General features: G+C 43.4%; 1 protein-coding gene across 2 annotated transcripts in view; it reads right to left on the bottom strand.

Annotated features, from left to right (window-relative positions):
- Positions 1-25,995, bottom strand: part of LOC106570814 (metal transporter CNNM4) — a 79,168-nt gene extending 53,173 nt beyond the window's left edge. Inside the window, exon 1 of one of the 2 annotated variants that reach the window (XM_045695316.1) lies at positions 24,516-25,995. In XM_045695316.1, coding sequence (XP_045551272.1) covers positions 24,516-25,911 — 1,396 coding nt within the window. In that variant the 5' untranslated portion in view covers positions 25,912-25,995. The remainder of the gene's footprint in view (positions 1-24,515) is intronic. The other variant, XM_045695317.1, reaches the window with a different exon arrangement.
- Positions 25,996-26,266: the final 271 nt, after the last annotated feature.

Genomic DNA, 26,266 nt, shown 5'->3' on the forward strand with positions numbered 1-26,266 from the left:
CAGGACATTTTTTATTGGCCATGCACTTTACTCACATAAAAAGGTTGGATGGAAACCTGGTTAGTGAACGTGTGGAAAATGAACGCTCAGTTAGTTTCTGTCGCGTGTGACATAGCAGTACGTGGTACCGCAAGCAGCATTTTAGCCACAGACAGTTATGTGCTAGTCTGTGTTTGATGAATGTGCAATGAGCCTAAGTATATGCATTTATATAAGGAAATGGCAACTCCATTTCTTGATTTCAATATCTAAAGTGAACAGGCTGTTGTTCAGACAGTTGGAGACGGACAGCAGGGGATGTATTCACAACAGCTCAACTGTTCTACTTTGTTAGCACACAAATAGATCCAAGCGGTCTACACTTGAAATATAAAGATGAGCGGGCTACTCACTACAACGTGGGCTTGTGCTAGAGAGATTGTTTATGAGATCTGTGTTAATTTCCTATAATGCCTGATTCAATAAGTTAGTCATTATTAGTGGATGTGTGCATTGATCTGGTTAAATTTGTAACAAAAATGGCATTTTCATAGACTTGAAAGCCAGATCAGTAATTATTACCCAAAAAAATTAATTAATTAAAATACCAGGTTAAACTATTTTGATGAACTAATTAAATTATTAGTTGGTTGTGGAAAGATTATATTTAGCCTAGGTATAATTTCACATTAGATTATTGCTGACTGTTTTAAATGCAGTGTATTGACCTTTAAATGGTGCAACAAAGCTTAGAGAAAACATTACATTGAGATATATTGTGAACAGCCCATAAGGTAAAAAAAATTGTAATAAAAATCGAGATACCATTTTTTTGGGCCATATCGCCCAGCCCTAGGTGACAGCATACCCAAACCTTACCAAAAAACAATTGCCCAACAATAAATCCAATTCCCTGAAATAGTGAAGGTGTAAACTTAGCAGTAGGAAGCCTGAACAATATATTTGTAATACTGTACCAACTAACCTTTCACATTTTTATTCGGGAAGTAAACCTAAGAAAGCTAACAATGAGAAATGATTTGATGAAGAATGCAAAAGCCTAAGAAAGAAATTGAGAAACCTATTCAACCAAAAACACACGGAACCAGAAAATCTTAGCTTACGCCCTCCCTCACTATGGTGAAACACTAAAATAATACATTAATACAGGGCCTTGAAAGTATTCATACCCCCTTATTCCACAGTTGTGTTACAGACCAATTTCAAAATGGATTAAATAGATGTTTTATCTCACCAATCTACACACAATACCCCATAATGACATCACAATACCCCATAAATGACATCACAATACCCCATAATGACAACACAATGCCCCATAATGACAACACAATACCCCATAAACGACATCACAATACCCCATAAATGACAACACAATGCCCCATAATGACAACACAATGCCCCATAATGACAACACAATGCCCCATAATGACACCACAATGCCCCATAATGACAACACAATGCCCCATAATGACAACACAATGCCCCATAATGACATCACAATACCCCATAATAACATCACAATACCCCATAATAACATCACAATACCCCATAATGACAAAGTGACTAACGTTTTTTTTTCAACTAGGTTTTTTTAGCCCATAGATTTTGTTTTAAATGAGCTTTAAAAGTGTAAAATATTCTCTGCGCCCCATGACGACATTTTCTCAGTTTGTGTCATGAACAGTGCTTGTGCCTACAGAAATAGACGTGGTGCACGACGCATGCGGGGGGGAGGGGGTTCCCGATGCTGGAAGGGGGACCTGAGTGAAACCCTGTTTTAAGTGAGTATACGAGCACAACCGTTCGGCTAGGTACCGGCTGAACCGAAGGACGCGGAAGGCTTTAGGGGAGTTGTGTGTGTTTTCCCCATGTGACTGTTGACCGGTGTCACAGTCAACTACTTTTCTACTCGTCTACCCTCTTTAGCCTGTTGGTGTATTTCTCTTCATGGTTCTTGTTCTAATTAAAAGTGTTTCAATATACAGTGTACAAAACATTAAGAACACCTTCCTAATATTGAGTTGCAACCCCCCTTTGCCCTCAGAAAAGCTTCCCACAGTTGTGTCTAACACACCCAGTTCAAAGGCACTTAAATATTTTGTCTTAATCATTTACCCTCTGAATGGCACACACACACAATCCATGTCTGTTGTCTTGCTGATTCACCCTCTGAATGGCACACATACACAATCCATGTCTGTTGTCTCAAGGCTTAAACATCCTTCTTTAACCTGTCTCCTCCCCTTCATCTACACTGATTGAAGTGGATTTAACAAGTGATCAATAAGGGATCATAGCTTTCACCTGGTCAGTCTGTCATGGAAAAAGTAGGTGTTCTTAATGTTTTGTACACTCAGTGTATATATTATTATTAAGAATTAGAATGACTGATTTAACTTCTGTCAGCGATTTATTTCCTTCCCAGTAATAAAAGAGTAGATACATATGTAAAGAGAAAACCACAGTGCTGCAGGCAAGGTCAGTGAGTTAGCTGATTAGCCACGTGCTGTGTGCGTGAGTGCGTGCGTGTGTCTGTGTGCGTGCGTGTGCGTGTGTACACAAGATATTCAAACAGCAGCAGAATACCTGAGGGTCTGTCTTGTTAAAAATAGAACACATCACCCACAAACACAGGCCCGCCACACAGACAGACACACACACACCCGCATCACAGACAGACAGACACACACACACCCATCACACCCGCATCACAGACAGACACACACACACACACACACACACACACACACACACACACACACATCACACAGACAGACACACCCATCACACAGACAGACAGACAGACACACACATCACACAGACAGAGACACACACGCCCGCTTCACACACACAAACTCGACCGTCACCCATCCGCACTTCATCCACACAGTATTCCATTACCCTTTTTTATTTCACCTTTATTTAACCAGGTAGGCCAGTTGAGAACAAGTTCTCATTTACAACTGCGACCTGGCCAAGATAAAGCAAAGCAGTGTGACACAGACAACAACAGAGTTAGGCGGCCAAATGAGGTGTTGGCTTTGGGGATGATCAGTGAGATATACCTGCTGGAACGTGTGCTACGGGTGGGTGTTGTTATCGTGACCAGTGAACTGAGATAAGGCGGAGCTTTATCTAGCATAGACTTATAGATGACCTGGAGCCAGTGGGTCTGGCGACGAATATGTAGCGAGGGCCAGCCGACTAGAGCATACAGGTCGCAGTGGTGGGTGGTATATGGGGCTTTGGTGACAAAACGGATGGCACTGTGATAGACTGCATCCAGTTTGCTGAGTAGAGTATTGGAAGCTAATTTGTAGATGACATCGCCGAAGTCGAGGACCGGTAGGATAGTCAGTTTTACGAGGGTATGTTTGGCGGCTTGAGTGAAGGAGGCTTTGTTGCGGAATAGAAATCCGATTCTAGATTTAATTTTGGTTTGGAGATGTTTAATATGAGTCTGGAAGTAGAGTTTACAGTCTAGTCAGACACCTAGGTATTTGTAGTTGTCCACATATTCTAAGTCAGAACCGTTCAGAGTAGTGATGCTAGTCGGATATAACCGTGGGGACTGCGGGCTATGAGTCACCCCCCACATCACTAATATGAATGTCATTCTCTTCATGGAGACGGATCCTAAGTAGGTACACAAAAGTAGAAACATACAAAATCCTTCCTTCACATATTAGAGTATTATTCTACACACTAGCTATTATTGTAATGAGCTCTACCCCCCCACCCCCACCACCAAAATAGACCACATTTGGTTGGTCCAGACAAGACCAAATCTGAAACAATCATAGACGTCTATGTTTCACAAGTTTGGACAGTAGTGCACAGCAGAGCAGAGCACAGTACAGTACAGTATAATATAGTACTACAGTACAGTAGAATATAGTACAGTACAGTACAGTTCAGTAGAGTACATGGCTGTGGGCTACAGTAGTTCATTTAGCAGACAAGATTTGCTTAGAATTCCATTGGCATTATTTTATAGTAAGAAGAATACAATTGACCATTGAATATTTTTACATGATGCACGCGAGTATGATTTCAAAAGACGCAAAGAATATGCATTCGTCTATTTATTCCCTTAGACTGCTCACCCTGGGCATCATTCACAAATTATATTCTCACCCATCAGACTATTTTCAATTTAATGTTGTCTTTACATATACTAAATAATATGTGAAATTAGTTTGGATTTAGAATGGGCCTTTATCATGCACCTGTCAGAACAGGGGCAGGGAGGGGGAAAGACATGTCATCCGATTTGTATGCACTTGAATAGCAAATGGAGGACGCTTTTCCCGCGGTTGATTTTCATGCATCTCCGGTTGAAAACAGAATCAATGTGCTTAATATTATGAAAGTTGAGAAATAAATATAGTAGGCCTAGCCTAAAGAAATCCTCCTCTTTTTAATAGAGGTCATCAAAACGCTGTTAGCCTATGAATCAAACAACTATGAGGAGCTGGCTCTCGCTGCACAACAGGTGATCCTACTCCACTCAAACTCAATGCCAGGGCTCTCAGGAAGTGTTTTGATTTTCCATTGCATTTGCATTGATGTCAGAGTGGTTAGAGGGACAATAGAGCCCTGAGTACCAGGTCATTAGGACCTGATGGAGGGACAACAGAGCCCTGAGTACCAGGCCACTAGGACCTGATGGAGGGACAACAGAGCCCTGAGTACCAGGCCACTAGGACCTGATGGAGGGACAACAGAGCCCTGAGTACCAGGCCACTAGGACCTGAATGAGGGACAACAGAGCCCTGAGTACCAGGCCATTAGGACCTGATGGAGGGACAACAGAGCCCTGAGTACCAGGCCACTAGGACCTGATGGAGGGACAACAGAGCCCTGAGTACCAGGCCACTAGGACCTGATGGAGGGACAACAGAGCCCTGAGTACCAGGCCACTAGGACCTGATGGAGGGACAACAGAGCCCTGAGTACCAGGCCACTAGGACCTGATGGAGGGACAACAGAGCCCTGAGTACCAGGCCACTAGGACCTGATGGAGGGACAACAGAGCCCTGAGTACCAGGCCACTAGGACCTGATGGAGGGACAACAGAGCCCTGAGTACCAGGCCACTAGGACCTGATGGAGGGACAACAGAGCCCTGAGTACCAGGCCACTAGGACCTGATGGAGGGACAACAGAGCCCTGAGTACCAGGCCACTAGGACCTGAATGAGGGACAACAGAGCCCTGAGTACCAGGCCACTAGGACCTGAATGAGGGACAATAGAGCCCTGAGTACCAGGCCAATAGGACCTGGCAGTTAGCAAGTTGGGTACACTAGTGACCATCAGAGGCATCACAGCGCAGTTTTGGAGAAGCCTATGCCGACGCATTCACGTGCTAGTCAAAACTCAGAAATTTCCCGACTGGCTAACTGATTGAACGCGGCACATGTATAACTACAACCTATTAGCAAGTCGGAAATTTCACAGTTCAGACTAGCACGTGAACGCGGCACTAGTTACCGGTAATACGGTCACAGTAACAGCCCTACTAGGTGTCAGTAAGAGCCGGGAGAGGTGACATATGAGAGAGAGTGTGTGTGTGTGAGTGTGTGAAAGAAAGAGCGATCCTCCGTGTACAGTCGTGGACAAAAGTTTTGAGAATGACACAAATATTAATTTTCACAAAGTCTGCTGCCTCAGTTTGTATGATGGCAATTTGCATATACTCCAGAATGTTATGAAGAGTGATCAGATGAATTGCAATTAATTACAAAGTCCCTCTTTGCCATGCAAATTAACTGAATCCCCCAAAAATATTTCCACTGCATTTCAGCCCTGCCACAAAAGGACCAGCTGACATCATGTCAGTGATTCTCTCGTTAACACAGGTGTGAGTGTTGACGAGGACAAGGCTGAACAGACTGTTCGAATAACAGACTGGAAGCTTCAAAAGGAGGGTGGTGCTTTGAATCATTGTTCTTCCTCTGTCAATCATGGTTACCTGCAAGGAAACACGTGCCGTCATCATTGCTTTGCACAAAAAGGGCTTCACAGGCAAGGATATTGCTGCCAGTAAGATTGCACCTAAATCAACCATTTATCGGATTATCAAGAACTTCAAGGAGAGCGGTTCAATTGTTGTGAAGAAGGCTTCAGTGCGCCCAAGAAAGTCCAGCAAGCGCAAGGACCGTCTCCTAAAGTTGATTCAGCTGCAGGATTGGGGCACTACCAGTACAGAGCTTGCTCAGGAATGGCAGCAGGCAGGTGTGAGTGCATCTGCACGCACAGTGAGGCGAAGACTTTGAGGATGGCCTGGTGTCAAGGAGGGCAGCAAAGAAGCCACTTCTCTCCAGGAAGAACATTATGGAGAGACTGATATTCTGCAAAAGGTACAGGGATTGGACTGCTGAGGACTGGGGTAAAGTCATTTTCTCTGATGAATCCCTTTCTGATTGTTTGGGGCATCCGGAAAAAAGCTTGCCCGGAGAAGACAAGGTGAGCGCTACCATCAGTCCTGTGTCATGCCAACAGTAAAGCATCCTGAGACCATTCATGTGTGGGGTTGCTTCTCAGGCTCACTCACAATTTTGCCTAAGAACTCACTCACAATTTTGCCTAAGAACACAGCCATGAATAAAGAATGGTACCAACACGTCCTCCGAGAGCAACTTCTCCCAACCATCCAGGAACAGTTTGGTGATGAACAATGCCTTTTCCAACATGATGGAGCACTTTGCCATAAAGCAAAAGTGATAACTAAGTGTCTCGGGGAACAAAACATTGATATTTTGGGTCCATGGCCAGGAAACTCCCCAGACCTTAATCCCATTGAGAACTTGTGGTCAATCCTCAAGAGGCGGGTAGACAAACAAAAACCCACAAATTCTGACAAACTCCAAGTATTCATTATGCAAGAATGGGCTGCCATCAGTCAGGATGTGGCCCAGAAGTTAATTGACAGCATGCCAGGGCGGATTGCAAAGGTCTTGAAAAAGAAGGGTCAACACTGCAAATATTGACTCTTTGCATCAACTTCATGTAATTGTCAATAAAAGCCTTTGACACTTATGAAATGCTTGTAATTATACTTCAGTATTCCATAGTAACATCTGACAAAAATATCTAAAGACACTGAATCAGCAAACTTTGTGAAAATTAATATTTGTCATTCTCAAAACTTTTGGCCACGACTGTACGATGTAAAACACCAAATAATGCATGCAGAGCAGAATTAGGCTGATACCCGCTAATGATCAAAATCCAGAAAAGAACAGTTAAATTCTACAACCACCTAAAAGGAAGCGATTCCCAAACCTTCCATAACAAAGCCATCACCTACAGAGAGATGAATCTGGAGAAGAGTCCCTTAAGCAAGCTGGTCCTGGGGCTCTGTTCACAAACACAAACAGACCCCACAGAGCCCCAGGACAGCAACACAATTAGACCCAACCAAATCATGAGAAAACAAAAAGATAATTACTTGACACATTGGAAAGAATTTACAAAAAAACAGAGCAAACTAGAATGCTATTTGGCCCTAAAAGTACAGAGAGTACAAAGTGGCAGAATACCTGACCACTGTGACCGACCCAAAATTAGGGAAAGCTTTGACTATGTACAGACTCAATGAGCATAGCCTTGCTATTGAGAGAGGCCTCCGTAGGCAGACCTGGCTCTCAAGAGAAGACAGACTATGTGCACACTGCCATAAAATGAGGTGGAAACTGAGCTGCACTTCCTAACCTCCTGCCCAATGTATGACCATATTAGAGAGACATATTTCCCTCAGATTACACAGACCCACAAAGAATTTGAAATTAAATTTTGATAAACTCCCATATCTATTGGGTGAAATACCACAGCGTGCCATGACAGCAGCAAGATTTGTAACCTGTTGCCACAAGTAAAGGACAAACAGTGAAGAACCAAACACCATTGTAAATACAACCCATATTTATGTACATTTATTTTCCCTTTTGTACAACTTTTTGCACATTGTTACAACACTGTACAGTATATAGCTATTTTATATGTTGTTATTCCTTTGGAACTTGTATAATGTTTACTGTTCATTTTTGTAATTGTTTATTATCTATTTTTACTTGCTTAGGCAAGCCCTTTGAATTGAATTAAATTGACAGACAGACAGACAGAGACAGACAGAGACAGACAGAGACAGACAGAGACACAGACAGAGACACAGACAGACAGACAGACACACACACACACACACACACACAGAGAGAGAGAGAGGTTGTCCAAGAACTTGCTTCGACCACCAGATGACAGAAAGAGAAAATACATAGTTATGACCTGAACATAACACTACACTAGTGGAAGGGAGGACAGTAGCCAATTCAATTAAAGCCTTTGCTTATTACACATTTTTAGGATGGAAAATGGTTGTAAAAATGTATATATGCATTCATTCCTCAAAAATATAGACTCTTTGCTTTTATTTGACATGCTCCTATAAACTTCACATGTTGGTGCTCATGGGTCCTTTTACATGGAAATGACCTTAGCTAACAGCCAGCGCTCTTAGCTAACCGCCAGCGCTCTTAGCTAACACCCAGAGCTCTTAGCTAACACCCAGAGCTCTTAGCTAACACCCAGAGCTCTTAGCTAACACCCAGCGCTCTTAGCTAACACCCAGCGCTCTTAGCTAACACCCAGCGCTCTTAGCTAACACCCAGCGCTCTTAGCTAACACCCAGCGCTCTTAGCTAACACCCAGCGCTCTTAGCTAACACCCAGAGCTCTTAGCTAACAGCCAGCGCTCTTAGCTAACACCCAACGCAGAAAGAAGGAATGAATAGAATCACACTGACCTGTGACTAGTCTTATCAGTATGAGAGTTGGGCAACCTCAGACAATCATAAAGGTGTGTGTACGTCAAAGTGTCCAACACTCAGCAGCCAGCTGGCTGTTCACCTGAAGTAGGATGGAAGTTGCTCAGAACCTGATCTAAGGTCAGCTTTTTGTTTCCCCCTATAAAGAACTAAAGATAGGCTATGAGAAAGGTAACTTCCTAGATCTGTGCTAAAAAGCAACTTCCAGTCTTCCACTGGGGTGTCAGCCAGTAGGAGTGCCTGAATCTAACCCTAGTGAGTTGAGAGGGAGGGGTTCCCTGCACAGGTGGGGCATGTTGGGACAAGGGTCAGAGGGCCATGAGTAAACATGAGACAATGGGGAAACCATTTAAGATAAGAGGGGGGATAACTTTTGTTTATCTATTTCACTGTCTTTGGCAATGTAAACATATGTTTCCCATGCCAATAAAGCCCTTAGAATTGAATTGAGAGAGAAGGGGTGGAGGGCAGACTGAAAAAGAGGGAAGGGGGAGGGGCAGACAGTGAAGGAGAGGGAAGGGGAGGTGGGGGACAGACTGAGTGAAGGAGAGGCAAGAGGGCAGACTGAGGGAAGGGGGGGGCAGACAGTGAAGAATTACACCAACAAAAGACAAAAAAAAAAATGGATGAGCATGCTTTGTAATGTTTCTTTAACAATAAGTGTATTACCAGTAAATTTAATTAAATTTTTGTGACATGAGTCTTTTAAACAAATTACCACTGACACAAAAATGTTTACCTGCCCCTTTAAGGGCAGAAGATTCCGTGGTAATGCGACTCCAGTCATGTTTGTGCCTGTGAGATTGAGTCTGACAAGTAGCAGCCTTGTCTTCTCTAACAGTTGAAACTCAAACAGTGAAAAATGAACTAGCTTGTGAACAAAACAAGGTAAATAGCCAAGAAACACAAGGACAAAGTCTCACTTCAGTAGACTTTAGTTTCAAGCAAATTAGACCAGCGCTTCTGAAAATGAATCTTTCACTCAGCTCTTCACACGCGCACAGCTCCCAGCCTGACAGTGTTGCAGCGTGAGGTGATTAGGCTATATAGAATTCATAGTTCTTTGACATTGTGCGATTTAATTTACCAGCTGTTAATTTACTGTGAAACAAAACGGCAGAAATACTTTGAAATCAGCTTCTGCAGCATTTATTTTACTATAACTGTGATCATACTTGACTATTGTTTTAATCACAAATGCTAGTGAAATGCTCAAACTGTGGAGCCCTGACCACCCACCAACCAACGTGGCTGGTGAAATAGACATCTTACCTACCAATGCCAAAATCTACCCGCAGGTGTTCATTTGACAGAGTTTCCCAACTGTAGCCTGCCTAGGCTATACCCCTGTGCTCAAAATTTAAAAAAAAGGTAGGCATAAAGATATTGTTGTCAAATATGTATCATTGGCACTGGAAGCTAAAATAAACACTAAATAGACACTTTGCAAATACACATGTCACAGTTCCAGACATAACGCACAACAGTCTATTTTCTGGGAATGTATCCAAACTTTACCAGCACTGCTTCGCATAGAAGCAAAAAATAAATAAACTTGCTTTCTAATTTGAAGTGCATGATGCCGTTGACGATGTTCACGTGTGCCCAAGAACACTAAGGTAACCTGCCTAAATGACTAACAACCTGTCACACACATCTGTAGCCATGAAGTGCTTTGAAAGGCTGGTCATGGCTCACATCAACACCATTATTCCAGAAACCCTAGACCCACTCCAATTTGCATACCGCCCCAACAGATCCACAGATGACGCAATCTGTGGATCTCAACTCAACACTACCAATTCCCACCTGGACAAAAGGAACACCTACGTGAAAATGCTGTTCATTGACTACAGCTCAGTGTTCAACACCATAGTGCCCTCAAAGCTCATCAGTAAGCCAAGGACCCTGGGACTAAACACCTCCCTCTGCAATTGGATCCTGGACTTCCTGACGGGCCGACCCCAGGTGTTAAGGGTAGGTAACAACACGTCTGCCACGCTGATCCTCAACACTGGAGCCCCTCAGGGGTGCGTGCTCAGTCCCCTCCTGTACTCCCTGTTCACCCATGACTGCGTGGCCAAGCACAACTCCAACACCGATCACCGACAACGATGAGACAGCCTATAGGGAGGAGGTCAGAGACCTGGCAGTGTGGTGCCAGGATAACAACCTCTCCCTCAATGTGATCAAGACAAAGGAGATGATTGTGGACTACAGAAAAAGGAGGATCGAGCATGCCCCCATTCTTATCGACAGGGCTGAAGTGAAGCAGGTTGAGAGCTTCAAGTTCCTTGGCGTCCACATCCCCAACAAACTAAGATGGTCCAAACACACCAAGACATTTTACATTTACATTTTAGTGATTTAGCAGACGCTCTTATCCAGAGCGACTTACAGTAGTGAACACATACATTTCATTAAAAAAATTCAGTACTGGTCCCCCGTGGGAATCGAACCCACAACCCTGGCGTTGCAAACACCATGCTCTACCAACTGAGCCACACAAGACAGTCGTGAAGAGGGCACGATAAAGCCAATTCCCCCTGAATAGACTGAAAAGATTTGTTGTGGGTCCTCAGATCCTCAAGAAGGTCTACCGCTGCAACAGAGAGCATCCTGACCATCACTGTCTGGTATGGCAACTGCTCGGCCTCCGACCGCAAGGCACTTCCGAGAGTAGTGCGTATGGCCCAGTACATCACTGAGGCCAAGCTTCCTGTCATCCAGGACATCTATACCAGGCGGTGTCAGAGGAAGGCCCCAAAAAATAGCCTAATACTACAGCCAGCCCAGTCATAGAGTTCTCTCTGCTACCGCACGGCAAGCGGTACCGGAGCGCCAAGTCTAGGTCCAAAAGGCTTCTCAACAGCTTCTACCCCCAAGCCATAAGACTCCTGAACAGCTAAACAAATGGCTAACCGGACTATTTACATTGTCTGTCCCCCCCCCATTTTTACACTGCTGCTACTCTCTGTTTATTATCTATGCATAGTCACATTACCTCGACCTACATGTACATATTACCTCAATTACCTCGACTAACCTGTGACCCCGCAAATTGACTCTGTACTGGTACCCCCTGTATTTAGCATCGCTACTGTTATTTTAATTTTTCTCCTTAATTATTTGTTATTTTTAATATATATATAAGTTGTGTCTTTTTGAGACGCAGTGCGTGTGAGTCGATGATCTCCACGTGTGTATTTCCCACCATAAAGCATGGAGGAGGAGGTGTGATGGTGCTTTGCTGGTGACACTGTCTGTGATTTATTTAGAATTTAAAGGAACACTTAACCAGCATGGCTTCCACAGCATTCTGCAGTGATACGCCATCCCATCTGGTTTGCGCTTTGTGGGACTATCATTTGTTTTCCAACAGGACAATGACACAAAACACACCTCCTGGCTGTGTAAGGGCTATTTTAACAAGAAGGAGAGTGATGGAGTGCTGCATCAGATGACCTGGCCTCCACAATCACCTGACCTCAACCCAATTGAGAGGGTTTGGGATGAGATGGACCGCAGAGTGAAGGATAAGTAGCCAACAAGTGCTCAACATATGTGGGAACTCCTTCAAGACTGTTGGAAAAGCATTCCAGGTGAAGCTGGTTGAGAGAATGCCAAGAGTGTGCAAAGCTGTCATCAAGGCAAAGGGTGACTATTTGAAAAATCTCAAATATATCTAGATTTGTTTAAAAAAAAAAAAGTGGTTACTACATGATTCCATATGTGTTATTTCATAGTTTTGATGTCTTCACTATTATTCTACAATGTAGAAAATAGTAAAAATAAAGAAAAACCCTTGAAGGAGTAGGTGTTCTAAAACTTCTGACCGGCATGTGTGTGTGTGTGTGTGTGTGTGTATATAAATATATATATTTAGTGGCCTGAAAAAGTATGTGAACCATTTGGAATTACCTGGATTTCTGCATAAATTTGTAATCAAATTTGATCTGATCTTGATCTAAGTCACCACAATAGACAAACATAGTGTGCTTAAACTAGTAACACACAAATTATTGTATTTTTCTTGTCTATATTGAATACAACAGTTAAACATTCACAGTGTAGGTTGGAAAAAGTATGTGAACCCCTAGGCTAAAGACTTTTCCAAAATCTAATTGGAGTCAGGAGTCAGCTAACCTGAGACGAGATTGGAGATGTTGGTTAGAGCTGCCTTGCCCTATAAAAAACTCACAAAATGTGAGTTTGCTATTCACAAGAAACATTGCCTAATGTGAACCATGCCAACAAACAAAAGAGATCTCAGAAGACCTAAGATTAAGAATTGTTGACTTGCATTAAGCTAGAAAGGGTTATACAAGTATCTCTAAAAGCCTTGATGTTCATCAGTCCACGGTAAGATAAATTGTCTGTAAATGGAGAAAGTTCAGCACTGTTGCTACTCTACCTAAGAGTGGCCGTCCTGCAAAGATGCAAGAGCACAGAGCAGAATGCTCAATGAGGTTAAGAAGAATCCTAGAGTGTCAGCTAAAGACTTACAGAACTCTCTGGAACATGCTAACATCTCTGTTGACGAGTCTACGATACGTAAAACATTAAACAAGAATGGTGTTCATGGGAGGACACTACGGAAGAAGCCACTGCTGTCCAAAAAAAACCATTGCTGCAAGTCTGAAGTTTGCAAAAGTGCACCTGGATGTTCCACAGCGCTACTGGCAAAATATTCTGTGGACAGAACATGCAACACTATGTGTGGAGAAAAAAAGGCACAGCACATCCCAACTGTAAAGTATTGTGGATGGAGCACCTCAGGGCCTGGACAGCATGCTATCATCGACGGAAAAATAAATTCCCAAGTTTATCAAGACATTTTGCAGGAGAGCGTTAGGCTATCTGTCCGCCAGTTGAAGCTCAACAGAAGTTGGGTGCAACAGGACAATGACCGAAAAAACAGAAATAAATCAACAAAAGAAAATACGCCCAGTCAGAGTCCTGACCTCAACCTGATTGAGATGCTGTGGCATGACCTCAAGTGAGCAGTTCACACCAGACATCCCAAGAATATTGCTGCACTGAAACAGTTTTGTGAAGAGGAATGGTCCAAACTTCCTCCTGACCGTTGTGCAGGTCTGATCCGCAACCACAGAAAACGTTTGGTTGAGGTTATTGAAGCCAAAGGAGGGTCAACCAGTTATTAAATCCAACGGTTCACATACTTTTTCCACCCTGCACTGTGAATGTTTACACGGTGTGTTCAATAAAGACATGAACACGTATCATTGTTTGTGTGTTAATAGTTTAAGCAGACGGTGTTTGTCTATTGTTGTGACCAAGATGAAGATCAGATCACATTTGATGACTAATTTATGCAGAAATCCAGGTAATTTCAATGGGTTCACATACTTTTTCTTGCCACTGTGTGTATTATTATTTTTTACTTCTACATATTTTAGTAAATACTTTAACACTTTTCTTGAAACTGCATTGTTGGGCTTTTAAGTCAGCATTTCACTGTAAGGTCTACAACTCTTGTATTCAGCGCATGTGATAAATAACATGTGATTCGATTTGGCGCTCGCGGCATGTGTTCTCTCGCATTCACTGCCATGCATTCTAATTCCAGCTTGCACACACACGTGTGTAAAAAAACAACAACCTGCTTTTCATTAGATATGAGCTTAAGGGTCTTACAACAGACACTATGTCTCAGGGTTAGGCTAACCTGGCAGAGGCAGAGCATAACCAGTGTCATAAAATGTCATGGACAATGAAAAACAATGGGCTGGGTCAATGTGAAGGAATGTTGTTGAACTGTCTGTGACGCACACACGTACGAGCACACACACAGCGATGTCCCTAACAACTGACAAAAGCACAGTACATGGTGAGACAGGCCTATCTGCCAGCACAGATACAGGCTACAAGGTCCATGTGCACAATGACAAACTATAGACACCTGAACACTGAAAAACCCACCAGAACATTGAGAGAGGGTTGTCATGAGATTCTCAATCTGAAACAGTGTTTTTAACATCAATACAACCACCTACAGTAGCTGTACAGTACCTTCAGGCTCTATGGCTTCCAAACTTGTCATTAGTTTATTTTTATGCATTCTGTGGTTTTATTTTTTGGGGGGATATTTGAGATGGTTTAATGAAGCACACTGCCCACCCTCCAGGACATCTACAGCACCCGGTGTCAGAGGAAGGACAAGAAGATCAACAAGGACCTCATCCACCCGAGCCACAGCCTGTTCACCCCGCTACCATCTAGAAGGCGAGGTCAGTAGATGCATCAAAGCTGGAACAGAGAGACTGAAAAACAGCTTCTATCTCAAGGCCATCAGACTGTTAAACTGCCATCACTAACAGACTGGCTGCTGCCTACATACTGACTCAAATCTCTGGCCATTAGTAGCCAGACCACTCCCAGTACCCTGCCCTGAAATTAGTCACTGTCACTAGCCAGCTACCACCTGGTTACTCATCCCTGCATCCAAGAGGCTGCTGCCCTACGTACATAGACACAGAATCATTGCTCACTTTAATTATGTTTATATACTGTTTTACCCATTTCATATGTATATACTGTATTCTAGTCAATGCCATCCTATTCAACTATTGATTATATATATATATATATATATATATATATATATATATATATATATATATATATGGTCCAAACATACATACACACACACACACACACACACAAATATATATATATATATATATACACACACATATACATACATACATACATACATACACACACAAACCGCACTTAAAAACCTATGACATATGCTTAAAATAAAAACGAGATAAAAAGCGAATAAAATAAAGACTATATGATACACACACACGCACATATATACACACACACATACATATATATATACACACACACACATATATATATATATACACACACACACACACACACACACACACACACACACACACACACACACACACACACACACACACACACACACACACACACACACATATATATACATACACACATATATACATATATATATATATATATACACACATATATACATATATACACACATATACATATACACACACACAGTGGGGGGGAAAAGTATTTGATCCCCTGCTGATTTTGTACGTTTGCCCACTGATAAAGAAAGGATCACTCTATAATTTTAATGGTAGGTTTATGAACAGTGAGATACAGAATAACAACAAAAATATCCAGAAAAATGCATGTAAAAAATGTTATAAATTGATTTGCATTTTAATGAGGGAAATAAGTATTTGACCCCCTCTCAATCAGAAAGATTTCTGGCTCCCAGGTGTCTTTTATACAGGTAACGAGCTGAGATTAGAAGCACACTCTTAAAGGGAGTGCTCCTAACCGCAGCTTGTTACCTGTAAAAAAGACACCTGTCCACAGAAGCAATCAATCAGATTCCAAACTCTCCACCATGGCCAAGACCAAAGAGCTCTCCAAGGATGTCAGGGACAAGATTGTAGACCTACACAAGGCTGGAATGGGCTACAAGACCATCGCCAAGCAGCTTGGTGAGAAGATGACAACAGTTGGTGCGATTATTCGCAAATGGAAGAAACACAAAAGAACTGTCAATCTCCTTCGGCCTGGTGCTCCACGCAAGATCTCACCTCGTGGAGTTGCAATGATCATGAGAACGGTGAGGAATCAGCCCAGAACTACACGGGAGGATCTTGTCAATGATGTCAAGGCAGCTGGGACCATAGTCACCAAGAAACAATTGGTAACACACTATGCCGTGAAGGACTGAAATCCTGCAGCGCCCGCAAGGTCCCCCTGCTCAAGAACACATATACATGCCCGTCTGAAGTTTGCCAATGAACATCTGAATGATTCAGAGGACAACTGGGTGAAAGTGTTGTGGTCAGATGAGACCAAAATGGAGCTCTTTGGCATCAACTCAACTCGCCGTGTTTGGAGGAGGAGGAATGCTGCCTATGACCCCAAGAACACCATCTCCCCCGTCAAACATGGAGGTGGAAACATTATGCTTTGGGGGTGTTTTTCTGCTAAGGGGACAGGACAACTTCACTGCATCAAAGGGACGATGGATGGGGCCATGTACCGTCAAATCTTGGGTGAGAACATCCTTCCCTCAGCCAGGACATTGAAAATGGGTCGTGGATGGGTATTCCAGCATGACAATGACCCAAAACACACGGCCAAGGCAACAAAGGAGTGGCTCAAGAAGAAGCACATTAAGGTCCTGGAGTGGCCTAGCCAGTCTCTAGACCTTAATCCCATAGAATATCTGTGGAGGGAGCTGAAGGTTCGAGTTGCCAAACGTCAGCCTCGAAACCTTAACGACTTGGAGAAGATCCACACAGAGGAGTGGGACAAAATCCCTCCTGAGATGTGTGCAAACCTGGTGGCCAACTACAAGAAACATTTGACCTCTGTGATTGCCAACAAGGGTTTTGCCACCAAGTACTAAGTCATGTTTGCAGAGGGGTCAAATACTTATTTCCCTCATTAAAATGCAAATCATTTTATAACATTTTTGACATGTGTTTTTCTGGATTTTTTGTTGTTATTCTGTCTCTCACTATTCAAATAAACCTACCATTAAAATTATAGACTGATCCTTTCTTTATCATGTTCTGGTGGGTTTTTCAGTGTTCAGGTGTCTATAGTTTGTCATTGTGCACATGGACATTGTAGCCTGTATCTGTGCTGGCAGATAGGCCTGTCTCACCATGTACTGTGCTTTTGTCAGTTGTTAGGGACATCGCTGTGTGTGTGCTCGTACGTGTGTGCGTCACAGACAATTCAACAACATTCCTTCACGTTGACCGAGCCCAAAGTTTTTCATTGTCCATGACATTTTATGACACTAGTTATGCTCTGCCAGGTTAGCCTAACTAACTAACTAACTAACTAATATATATATATATATACACATACATACACACACACTATCCTACATATTAGTCAGATATACTACATATTCTATCCACATACTGTCCATAAATCCTATCACTCACACACACAAATTATGTGGTCCCCCCCCCCCTCTGCTGCTATAACAGCCTCCACTCTTCTGGGAAGGCTTTCCACTAGATATTGGAACATTGCTGCTGGGACTTGCTCCATTGAGCCACAAGAGCATTCTTGAGGTCGGGCACTGATGTTGAGTGATTAGGCCTGGCTCGCAGTCGGCGTTCCAATTCATTCCAAAGGGTGTTCGATGGGGTTAAGGTCAGGGCTCTGTGCAGGCCAGTCAAGTTTTTCCACACCGATCTCAACTAACCATTTCTGTATGGACCTCGCTTTTTGCATGGGGGTATTGTCATTCTGAAACAGGCAAGGGCCTTCCCCAAACTTTTGCCACAAATTTGGAAGCACAGAATCGTCTAGAATGTCATTTATAACGTAGCGTTAAGATTTCCCTTCACTGGAAGTAAGGGGCCTAGCCGCAACCACCCTGTGTGGCGCAGCGGTCTAAGGCACTGCATCGCAGCGCTAGAGGCGTCACTACAGACCTGGGTTCGATCCCGGGCTGTATCACAGCCGGCTGTGATCGGGAGTCCCATAAGGCGGTGCACAATTGGCCCAGTGTCGTCCGGGTTAGGGGAGGGTTTGGCCGGGGTAGGCCACCATTGTAAAATAAGAATTTGTTCTTAACCGACAACTATAATAAAAAAAACATGAAAAAACAGCCCCGGGCCATTATTCCTCCACCACCAAACTTTACAGTTGGCACTATGCACACACGCAATAACATCAGCTAAATGTATGTATGCGACCAATAACATTTGATTTGATGAGCTCAGGTCATTTCCCAGGTCATTGTTGTAAATGACAATGTGTTCTCTATCAGTCAACCTACTAAAGAGTTAATAAACAATAGGCAATCTGTCTGCCTGCCTGTCTGTCTGTCTGTCTATAACTCCCTCTATCCATCTCCCAGTGATTCAGTAAGGTATGACAGAAGGGCTTCACATGGTGGTATTAAAAGGTCAGCTGGCATTATCCTTCTCTCTGATGAGGAAACAATGAGACACCATGGAGGATCGTCAGGGTGACTCACAGCAGGAACACACACACACACACATACACCATAGACTGTCCTCTCTGATACAGCACAGCAAGCGGTGCCAATAGGAGCCTGAACAGCTCCTACCCCCAAGACATAAATCTGCTGAACAAGGCTGCTAAATAGTTCATCAAATGGCTACCCGGACTACCTGCATGCATCTTCTTTTTACACTAACTCTCTTGCACTGACTCTATATACACAACACACACACACACACACACACACACACACACACACACACACACACATTTGTCTCCACCCACACAAACTTACACCCCAACACACCTCAAGAGCAAAATCCTGTTTTTCCCTTATCATTACAAGAAAGCAGGACTGGAAGCTAGCCACTAGCCTGGACAGTGACCAGAAGTTTTCATTGAGTCTGTTCATGTACAGTATTACCTTTCGCCAAAGGGCCATAGACAATGTACATAGCCTACATGTTCACCTAAAGGTCTGGTTTCACCTCAACTCTGTAATATCACCCTACAATTTTATGGACAGTGACCAGGTGTTTTCATTGATTTATATAATGTCTACAGACAATCTACATCAATGGAGCAGGGTTTCCGTTAGGAAAAATGTTGCGCCGGATATTTGAGAAATTTACATGACCAATATGCAATGGGTGCGCAACCGGATTAGGGCGTCCACCCACGGTACTTAGAATGACAGAAATCACATTTACATTATGGTAATTCATATCAACAACGCATTAGCAACGATGTGCAGTCCTCCTTACCGAATTCTGAAGGGCACTTTGAAAATGTTAGAATAACTGTCCACATTTACTTTTCCTCAGCCAACAAGACGAGTAACGAACATCAAAATCACTAGCCTATGTCGATCTACTATCCCCCATAGTAGAAAAGGTTACCTATTCTATTGGTCAGCTGGTGTAGAAAGAAATAGCCTATTCCAAACAGACTCCGGGACAACCAATAAGCCTAGGCTACATTTAAAAACAAAATGTCAAAAGCAATGAGTCTGATGCAACATATCAGAACGTTTATCTTAAAATGTTGATAAATGATTATTTCTTCAGATTATAAACGCAGCAATGCACACAAGGCAGCAGTAGCCCAGCCTGCGCACGAATGTTCATTCCATAATGCAATTAGTGGGAAAACACGCGCCACACATGCGAGCGGTTTTATGTGACAAATGAAAATGTAAATGAATATATAGACAGTTAGAAAGACAGGGGATCTAATATGCAACAACTAGCATGGGTTGCTAATGTGACTAGGATTGTGCCTTTGGCTACAGGACAATGAAAGAAAGTTGATGTCTGTGAAGGAAATTCTATGGTCTGATTTTGGCTAGGCTACTTTGAAGCAAGGTAAGACATGCCTCATAATATGTAGTAAAACATTCAGGTTTCAAACATTTAAGTATATGTTCTCAAAATGCATACTGCCTCCAGTTCATCGCAATGTGGTGTGTGATGCGCTGATGAAGCCTGCCTTCCGTTACCTATGCTGTGTGATGCGCAGATGAAGCCTGCCTTCCGTTGCCTATGCTGTGTGATGCGCTGATGAAGCCTGCCTTCCGTTACCTATGCTGTGTGATGCGCAGATGAAGCCTGCCTTCCGTTGCCTATGCTGTGTGATGCGCAGATGAAGCCTGCCTTCCGTTGCCTATGCTGTGTGATGCGCAGATGAAGCCTGCCTTCCGTTACCTATGCTGTGTGATGCGCTGATGAAGCCTGCCTTCCGTTGCCTATGCTGTGTGATGCGCTGATGAAGCCTGCCTTCCGTTGCCTATGTATTTGCTGTTTGAGATGTTGTAACAGCAGCTCTCGTGCTGTTTGACAGATGTTCCACTCAAAGGCTCTGTGTCTGTATGAATGTGATAAATAAGCTACATAATGAATATACTATACACACTCGCCAATTTAATTCCACTAAATTATGCAAATTAACCTATAAACTGATAAGCATGACCAGTCAAATGTACTTACATCGACTAGTATTTCTATCAATGAATAGGCTAAAAAGCATTATTTTGCAATGAGATTTTTTCTTCTCCCGGACAATTTACATTTCCATATTTTTTTTATATATTTTTTTAAATCGGCTAAAAGCTGAAGGGGAGGACCATCCTATTCAGTGAATGTTACAAAATTACAAATAGTGAAACATTTAAAAGTAATAACTACACAAAAATATATTCAGGGAACCAAACAACTGATTAAAACACAGTGTTTTGCAATGAAGGTCTACAGTAGCCTCAACAACACTCTGTAGGGTAGCACCATGGTGTAGCCAGAGGACAGCTAGCTTCCGTCCTCCTCTGGGTACATTGACTTCAATACAAAACCTAGGAGGCTCATGGTTCTCACCCCCTTCCATAGACTTACACAGAAATCATGACGATTTCCGGAGGACGTCCTCCAACCTATCAGAGCTCTTGCAGTATGAACTGACATCTTGTCCACCCAATCAAAAGGATCAGAGAATGAATCTAGTACTGAAAGCATAAGCTACAGCTAGCTAGCACTGCCGTGGATAAAGTGTGGTGAGGAGTTGACTCAAGAGAGAGAAAGACAACTGTTTTGAATAAATTAATTTCTTCAAATTAAGGAGCAGCAGCAGAGAGAGTATTTATTTATTCTAAATGCACTTAGCTAATGCTGCTAGTCCATTCAATAATCTGACTCAAACAGAGAGGAACGCTATTTACACTACCGTTCAAAAGTTTGGGGTCACTTAGAAATGTCCTTGTTTTTTAAAGAAAAGCTACATTTTTTGTCCAATTAAAATAACATAAAATTGATCAGAAATACAGTGTAAACATTAGTCATTTACAACATTAACATTGTAGCTGGAAACGGCTGATTTTTAATGGAATATCTACATAGGCGTACAGAGGCCCATTATCAACAACCATCACTCCTGTGTTCCAACGGCATGTTGTGTTAGCTAATCCAAGTTTATCATTTTATAAAGCTAATTGATCATTAGAAAACCCTTTTGCAATTATGTTAGCACAGCTTAAAACTGTTGTGCTGATTTAAAGAGGCAATAAAACTGGCCTTCTTTAGACTAGTTGAGTATCTGGAGCATCAGCATTTATGGGTTCGATTACAGGCTCAAAATGGCCAGAAACAAAGACCTTTCTTCTGAAACTCGTCAGTGTATTCTTGTTCTAAGAAATGAAGGCTATTACATGTGAGAATGTTAGCTAGCTGGCTAAGGCTATCCAACGCTGCAACTCTTCCAAGTCAAGGTAAGCTTCCGGTTTTATTTTTTGCCACCGGGGCCCGCTGGTGTAACTGCTAGCTGTACACTGTACTGCGTGATTGTACACATGGTTTGGATTGTGGGTTTACTAGCGCGTTAGTTTGTTGACTAACGTTAACAGGTTGGCAACAGCGTAGCCTGTGTAGTGGTTAGTGCTTACGGTATGAAGGTTTGGTTTGGAGAGGTTTTTGTGCCTGGTCACAGTAAGCTGTTTTGTTGTGCACTGAAGTCCACAAGCAAAGAAAATAGGTGAGAGATGGAGAGCAGTTAAATGCGAGAAGGAATTTTACAACGAGCAAAGTGATTTCGCTATATGTGGCTGCTATGAAAGTGAACTGTGTGTGCGGGTGAGCAGGTGCTGAAGCAAAACATGTCGTATACAGAAGCAAACAGAAGGAAACAGGGAGAGACCTACCTGAAAACATTTTTTTTTTTTCAACTGTTTGGACTAATGGTTCCACCCCAGAACTTGCAGGCAAGTGTGCATGGCAGTATTGCATGTGTCACTATCTGTCACCTTGATTACTCCAACTTGTCTCTCAACCTGTGTACCTACGTTATAAACTTTCATTCATATGCTACGTTGTAACAACATCATGGTGGGTATAGGGACAATTAGAGTATCATGTAGTAGCCTAAACCTATCGATGTTACATTGAACTGGGTGAATAGAATATGTATGACAGTCATCCAATATGCTGTAATAGAAATAAGGCCATGCTCATTAAAAAAATGGTCCTCCCTAATCTCGAAAGGCATGAACGGCCACTGATCTACCAGCTCACCTATAGCTCTGGTTTCCACCACAACTCTGTGTGGGATATTACCTTACAATGGAATAGCTTGGTCTCTGCTCTCCGTGACAACACATTAAACCCTATTCACCTTTAGACTGGACCAGAGACAAGGCGTGGGGCATCGTACAGACAAAGCACTCAGGACAACAGCAAATGGCAGACAGTGTTGGCTACCATGGCAACCGATGCCAAATGGCAGGGAGTGGAACTCTGGAACTCGACATGCCATGCGGGAGTCGTGTGTTTCGCCAACTCACCATGGATACGAAACGGACTGATGCAGAGCCAGACAACACAGTGGAGGGATCATGTTGTAAATGTGTCAACCCTTGTCATGTGTATCCACTATCCCTCTACGGTGTACTGGGTAAACCAAGAGATTAGGTGGAACAATGTTTCATAGCCAAATCTCACTCGTCGTCCCGTAGCCCTGCCTGCCTGCCTGCCTGCCTGCCAGCCACCACTGAAGACCTTCTAGAGAATGAGCTTATGTGCTGCTATACTGACAATTATAATGACATTAACTACAACTTTACTCCGCCCTATTGTGATAATGCAGCCTAGCCAGCCTACCAGACAGTAGTAGGATGCAGATTGCCTTGTTTATGTCTGTATGGGCCTACATTGTTGGAGATTGAGTGAGAGGTCTGAATGAGAATTACAAGGCTACTGGTGTTCTAATTCTGAAATCAATGAAAACAGAGAACTAGACACACAATGTCATCCCAGCCACATGACTGATAACGAAGAGATCACATAACATCAGTGAATCAGAGATACCCCTCCATTCATATGTAGAGAGAAACACATACAGTGTGACCGTTTGTTTGTCTGTCTGCCTGGCAGCGAATGAGAGCTGAAGAAGCCATCTACAGTCTGTCTGTCTAGTTGTCTGACCTTGAGACAAAACCCTGGGAGAGAGCGATTAATTAAAACACATCCCTGCGAGAGAGAGCGTGTGTGTGTGTGTGTGTGTGTGTGTGTGTGTGTGTGTGTGTAAAGAAGCTAGGTGAATGAGAAGTGTGTACACTACAGTGTGTGAGATATGGAATCCAATGGGGTGAACCAGGAACAGGGTAGAGTCGAGCGGCTCATAGAATGCAGCCTACTCAAGGTCAGATCAATGTCATATAACAATGTAAAACAAGCCCACAAAGAATCCATAACATCTCTCACAAAGTTCACTGAAACTGATGGAGAGAAAACATGCATTTCTGGGCCCAAATATTTGGATGTGTGTGTCTGATAAAAAGTGACAAGTCTCTATTTTTCTCCCTCTCTCTCTCACACACACACACACACACACACACACACACACACACACACACACACACACACACACACAATCCTATTAGACCCCAACACCTGACCTCACTCTTCCATTGGAAGAGCCCCCAACAGCCACTACTGTCCCTGACAAGGTAAACAAACTAGGTAAAAGGTAGTAAACTAGGTAAATAACTTGTTTACTGATCAGGTAAACAAACAAATTAATGTAAACAAAACCACCTTCCCTCCACGTGAGCCCGAGGCAGAAGTAGTGCACTATAAAGGGAATAGGGTGCCATTTGAGATTCAGCCTCCAAACAAACCTTTCTTGAACTCCTCTAACATGGAATCCAGCTTGGTGTCATGGAACACGAAGTGAACCGGGTGGTTGTAGAACTTGGTGATGGTCTTCAGCGTCGTACAGTCATCCGGATCAACGAAAGCCAGGTCCTTGACAAACAAGATATCCACAATGTTGGACCTCTCATCCTCAAACACTGGTATGCGCGTGTAACCGCTCTCCATGATCTCTGACATGGTGTTAAAGTCCAACACGGCATCGCTGTGGATCATGAAGGAATTACTGATCGGCGTCATGACATCTTCAACGGTTTTGGTCCTGAGCTCAAGCGCGCCCTGGATCATGTTGAGTTCCTCTTTGACCAGGTCATTGTACGGTTCCGTTACTCTCAGCATCTCCACCAGCTTCTCCCTGTTGTACACGGTGCCAATCTCCTGGCCCAGGATGCAGTCCAGGAGTTTACTGATGGGCCATGACAGGGGGAAGGTCACTAACATGAAGAACTTGGTCACCATGATGGTGTTGGCTCCTACAGCCAGTCCGTGGCGAGAGCACAGCGCCTGGGGAACGATCTCCCCGAATATGACAATACCTATAGTGGAGGCGACCACTGCTCCCAGACCTGACCCTATCAAGTCCTCCAGGAGGATGGTGAGTGTTGTGTTGACTAGCACATTACCCAGGAGTAACGAACATAAAAGATAGTTCCCTTTTCTCCGAATTGGCTCGATCTTGCTTGCGTACCTCTTCTCCTTTTCGGTACCGCAGTTCTGGACTATCCGGAGCTCCATAGGATCCAAAGCCATGAGTCCCAGGTTGAGCCCGCTGAACATACCTGACAGGACCAACAGAGCGCAGATAAGGATGCACTGGAACCACATGGGAAGCATGGATTTCTTTTCCTCAACCACTCGCAGCCTGCCGTCATCCTCACCCAACAGGTACCACTTGCCATCTTGACTGTCCCGGACGCAGAGCCCATACTCCTTCTTGAGCTCGCGCTTCCGTAGCGGCTTGATTTTCAAACTCACCACCCCAGAGGTTCCGAGGTGGCTCACGTTCATGCCACCCCGAATAACGATATCTTTGGTATATTCGGCGCAAGTCCTGTTAAAATGAGCATTACTGCTGGTAACATCAACATGTTCATGTTCCATGAACTTGATCTGTGACGAGGTGTCAGGAAGAATCTGCAGCCCGTAGAACCTCATGAAGATGTTGCTCTCCTCTGTTACTTGGATCACCCCGTCGTCGGTGGTAGTGGCCGGCTTGTCGCTCCTCTCCAGCCGCATGCCGAAGACCTGTGTGGGGCTACCGGTCTCCTGGAACCCCGTCTCGGCTTCTGTGCCCGCCGTACACCATAGTAAAACGATTAAAGTTAGCGTATACCCCTGCCATCCACTCCAGTCTGTCGCCATGTTTGTTTCACTCTCAGCGAACTCGGAGATGACGTCACCTACGCACTTTGCACAGCCCGCCCCTCATTAACATAATGCTGCGGAGCGTCCAATCTGCATCCGGACACGTCACGTAATAAAATTGAGCGAGCCCCTCTTGTTTTCTTAAGGTGGACTGCTAGTATTGTTTTTAAGGTGTCCGTACACAAGGGTATCAATAACATTTGTGGCATGTATAAATGTTATTTTAGTTATTGAGATGGAACAGTGGTTATTGTTGTTTAAAGCGGCGATCTACATTTGAAACAATAACCAAGCGTTTTCCCTTTCACTGGTTCGGTAAAAAGTTAACGTTTGGGGCCGCAGAAATAAATGT

This window comes from Salmo salar, chromosome ssa15 (genome assembly GCF_905237065.1).
Source record: "Salmo salar chromosome ssa15, Ssal_v3.1, whole genome shotgun sequence".
NCBI classification, from domain to species: domain Eukaryota; kingdom Metazoa; phylum Chordata; class Actinopteri; order Salmoniformes; family Salmonidae; genus Salmo; species Salmo salar.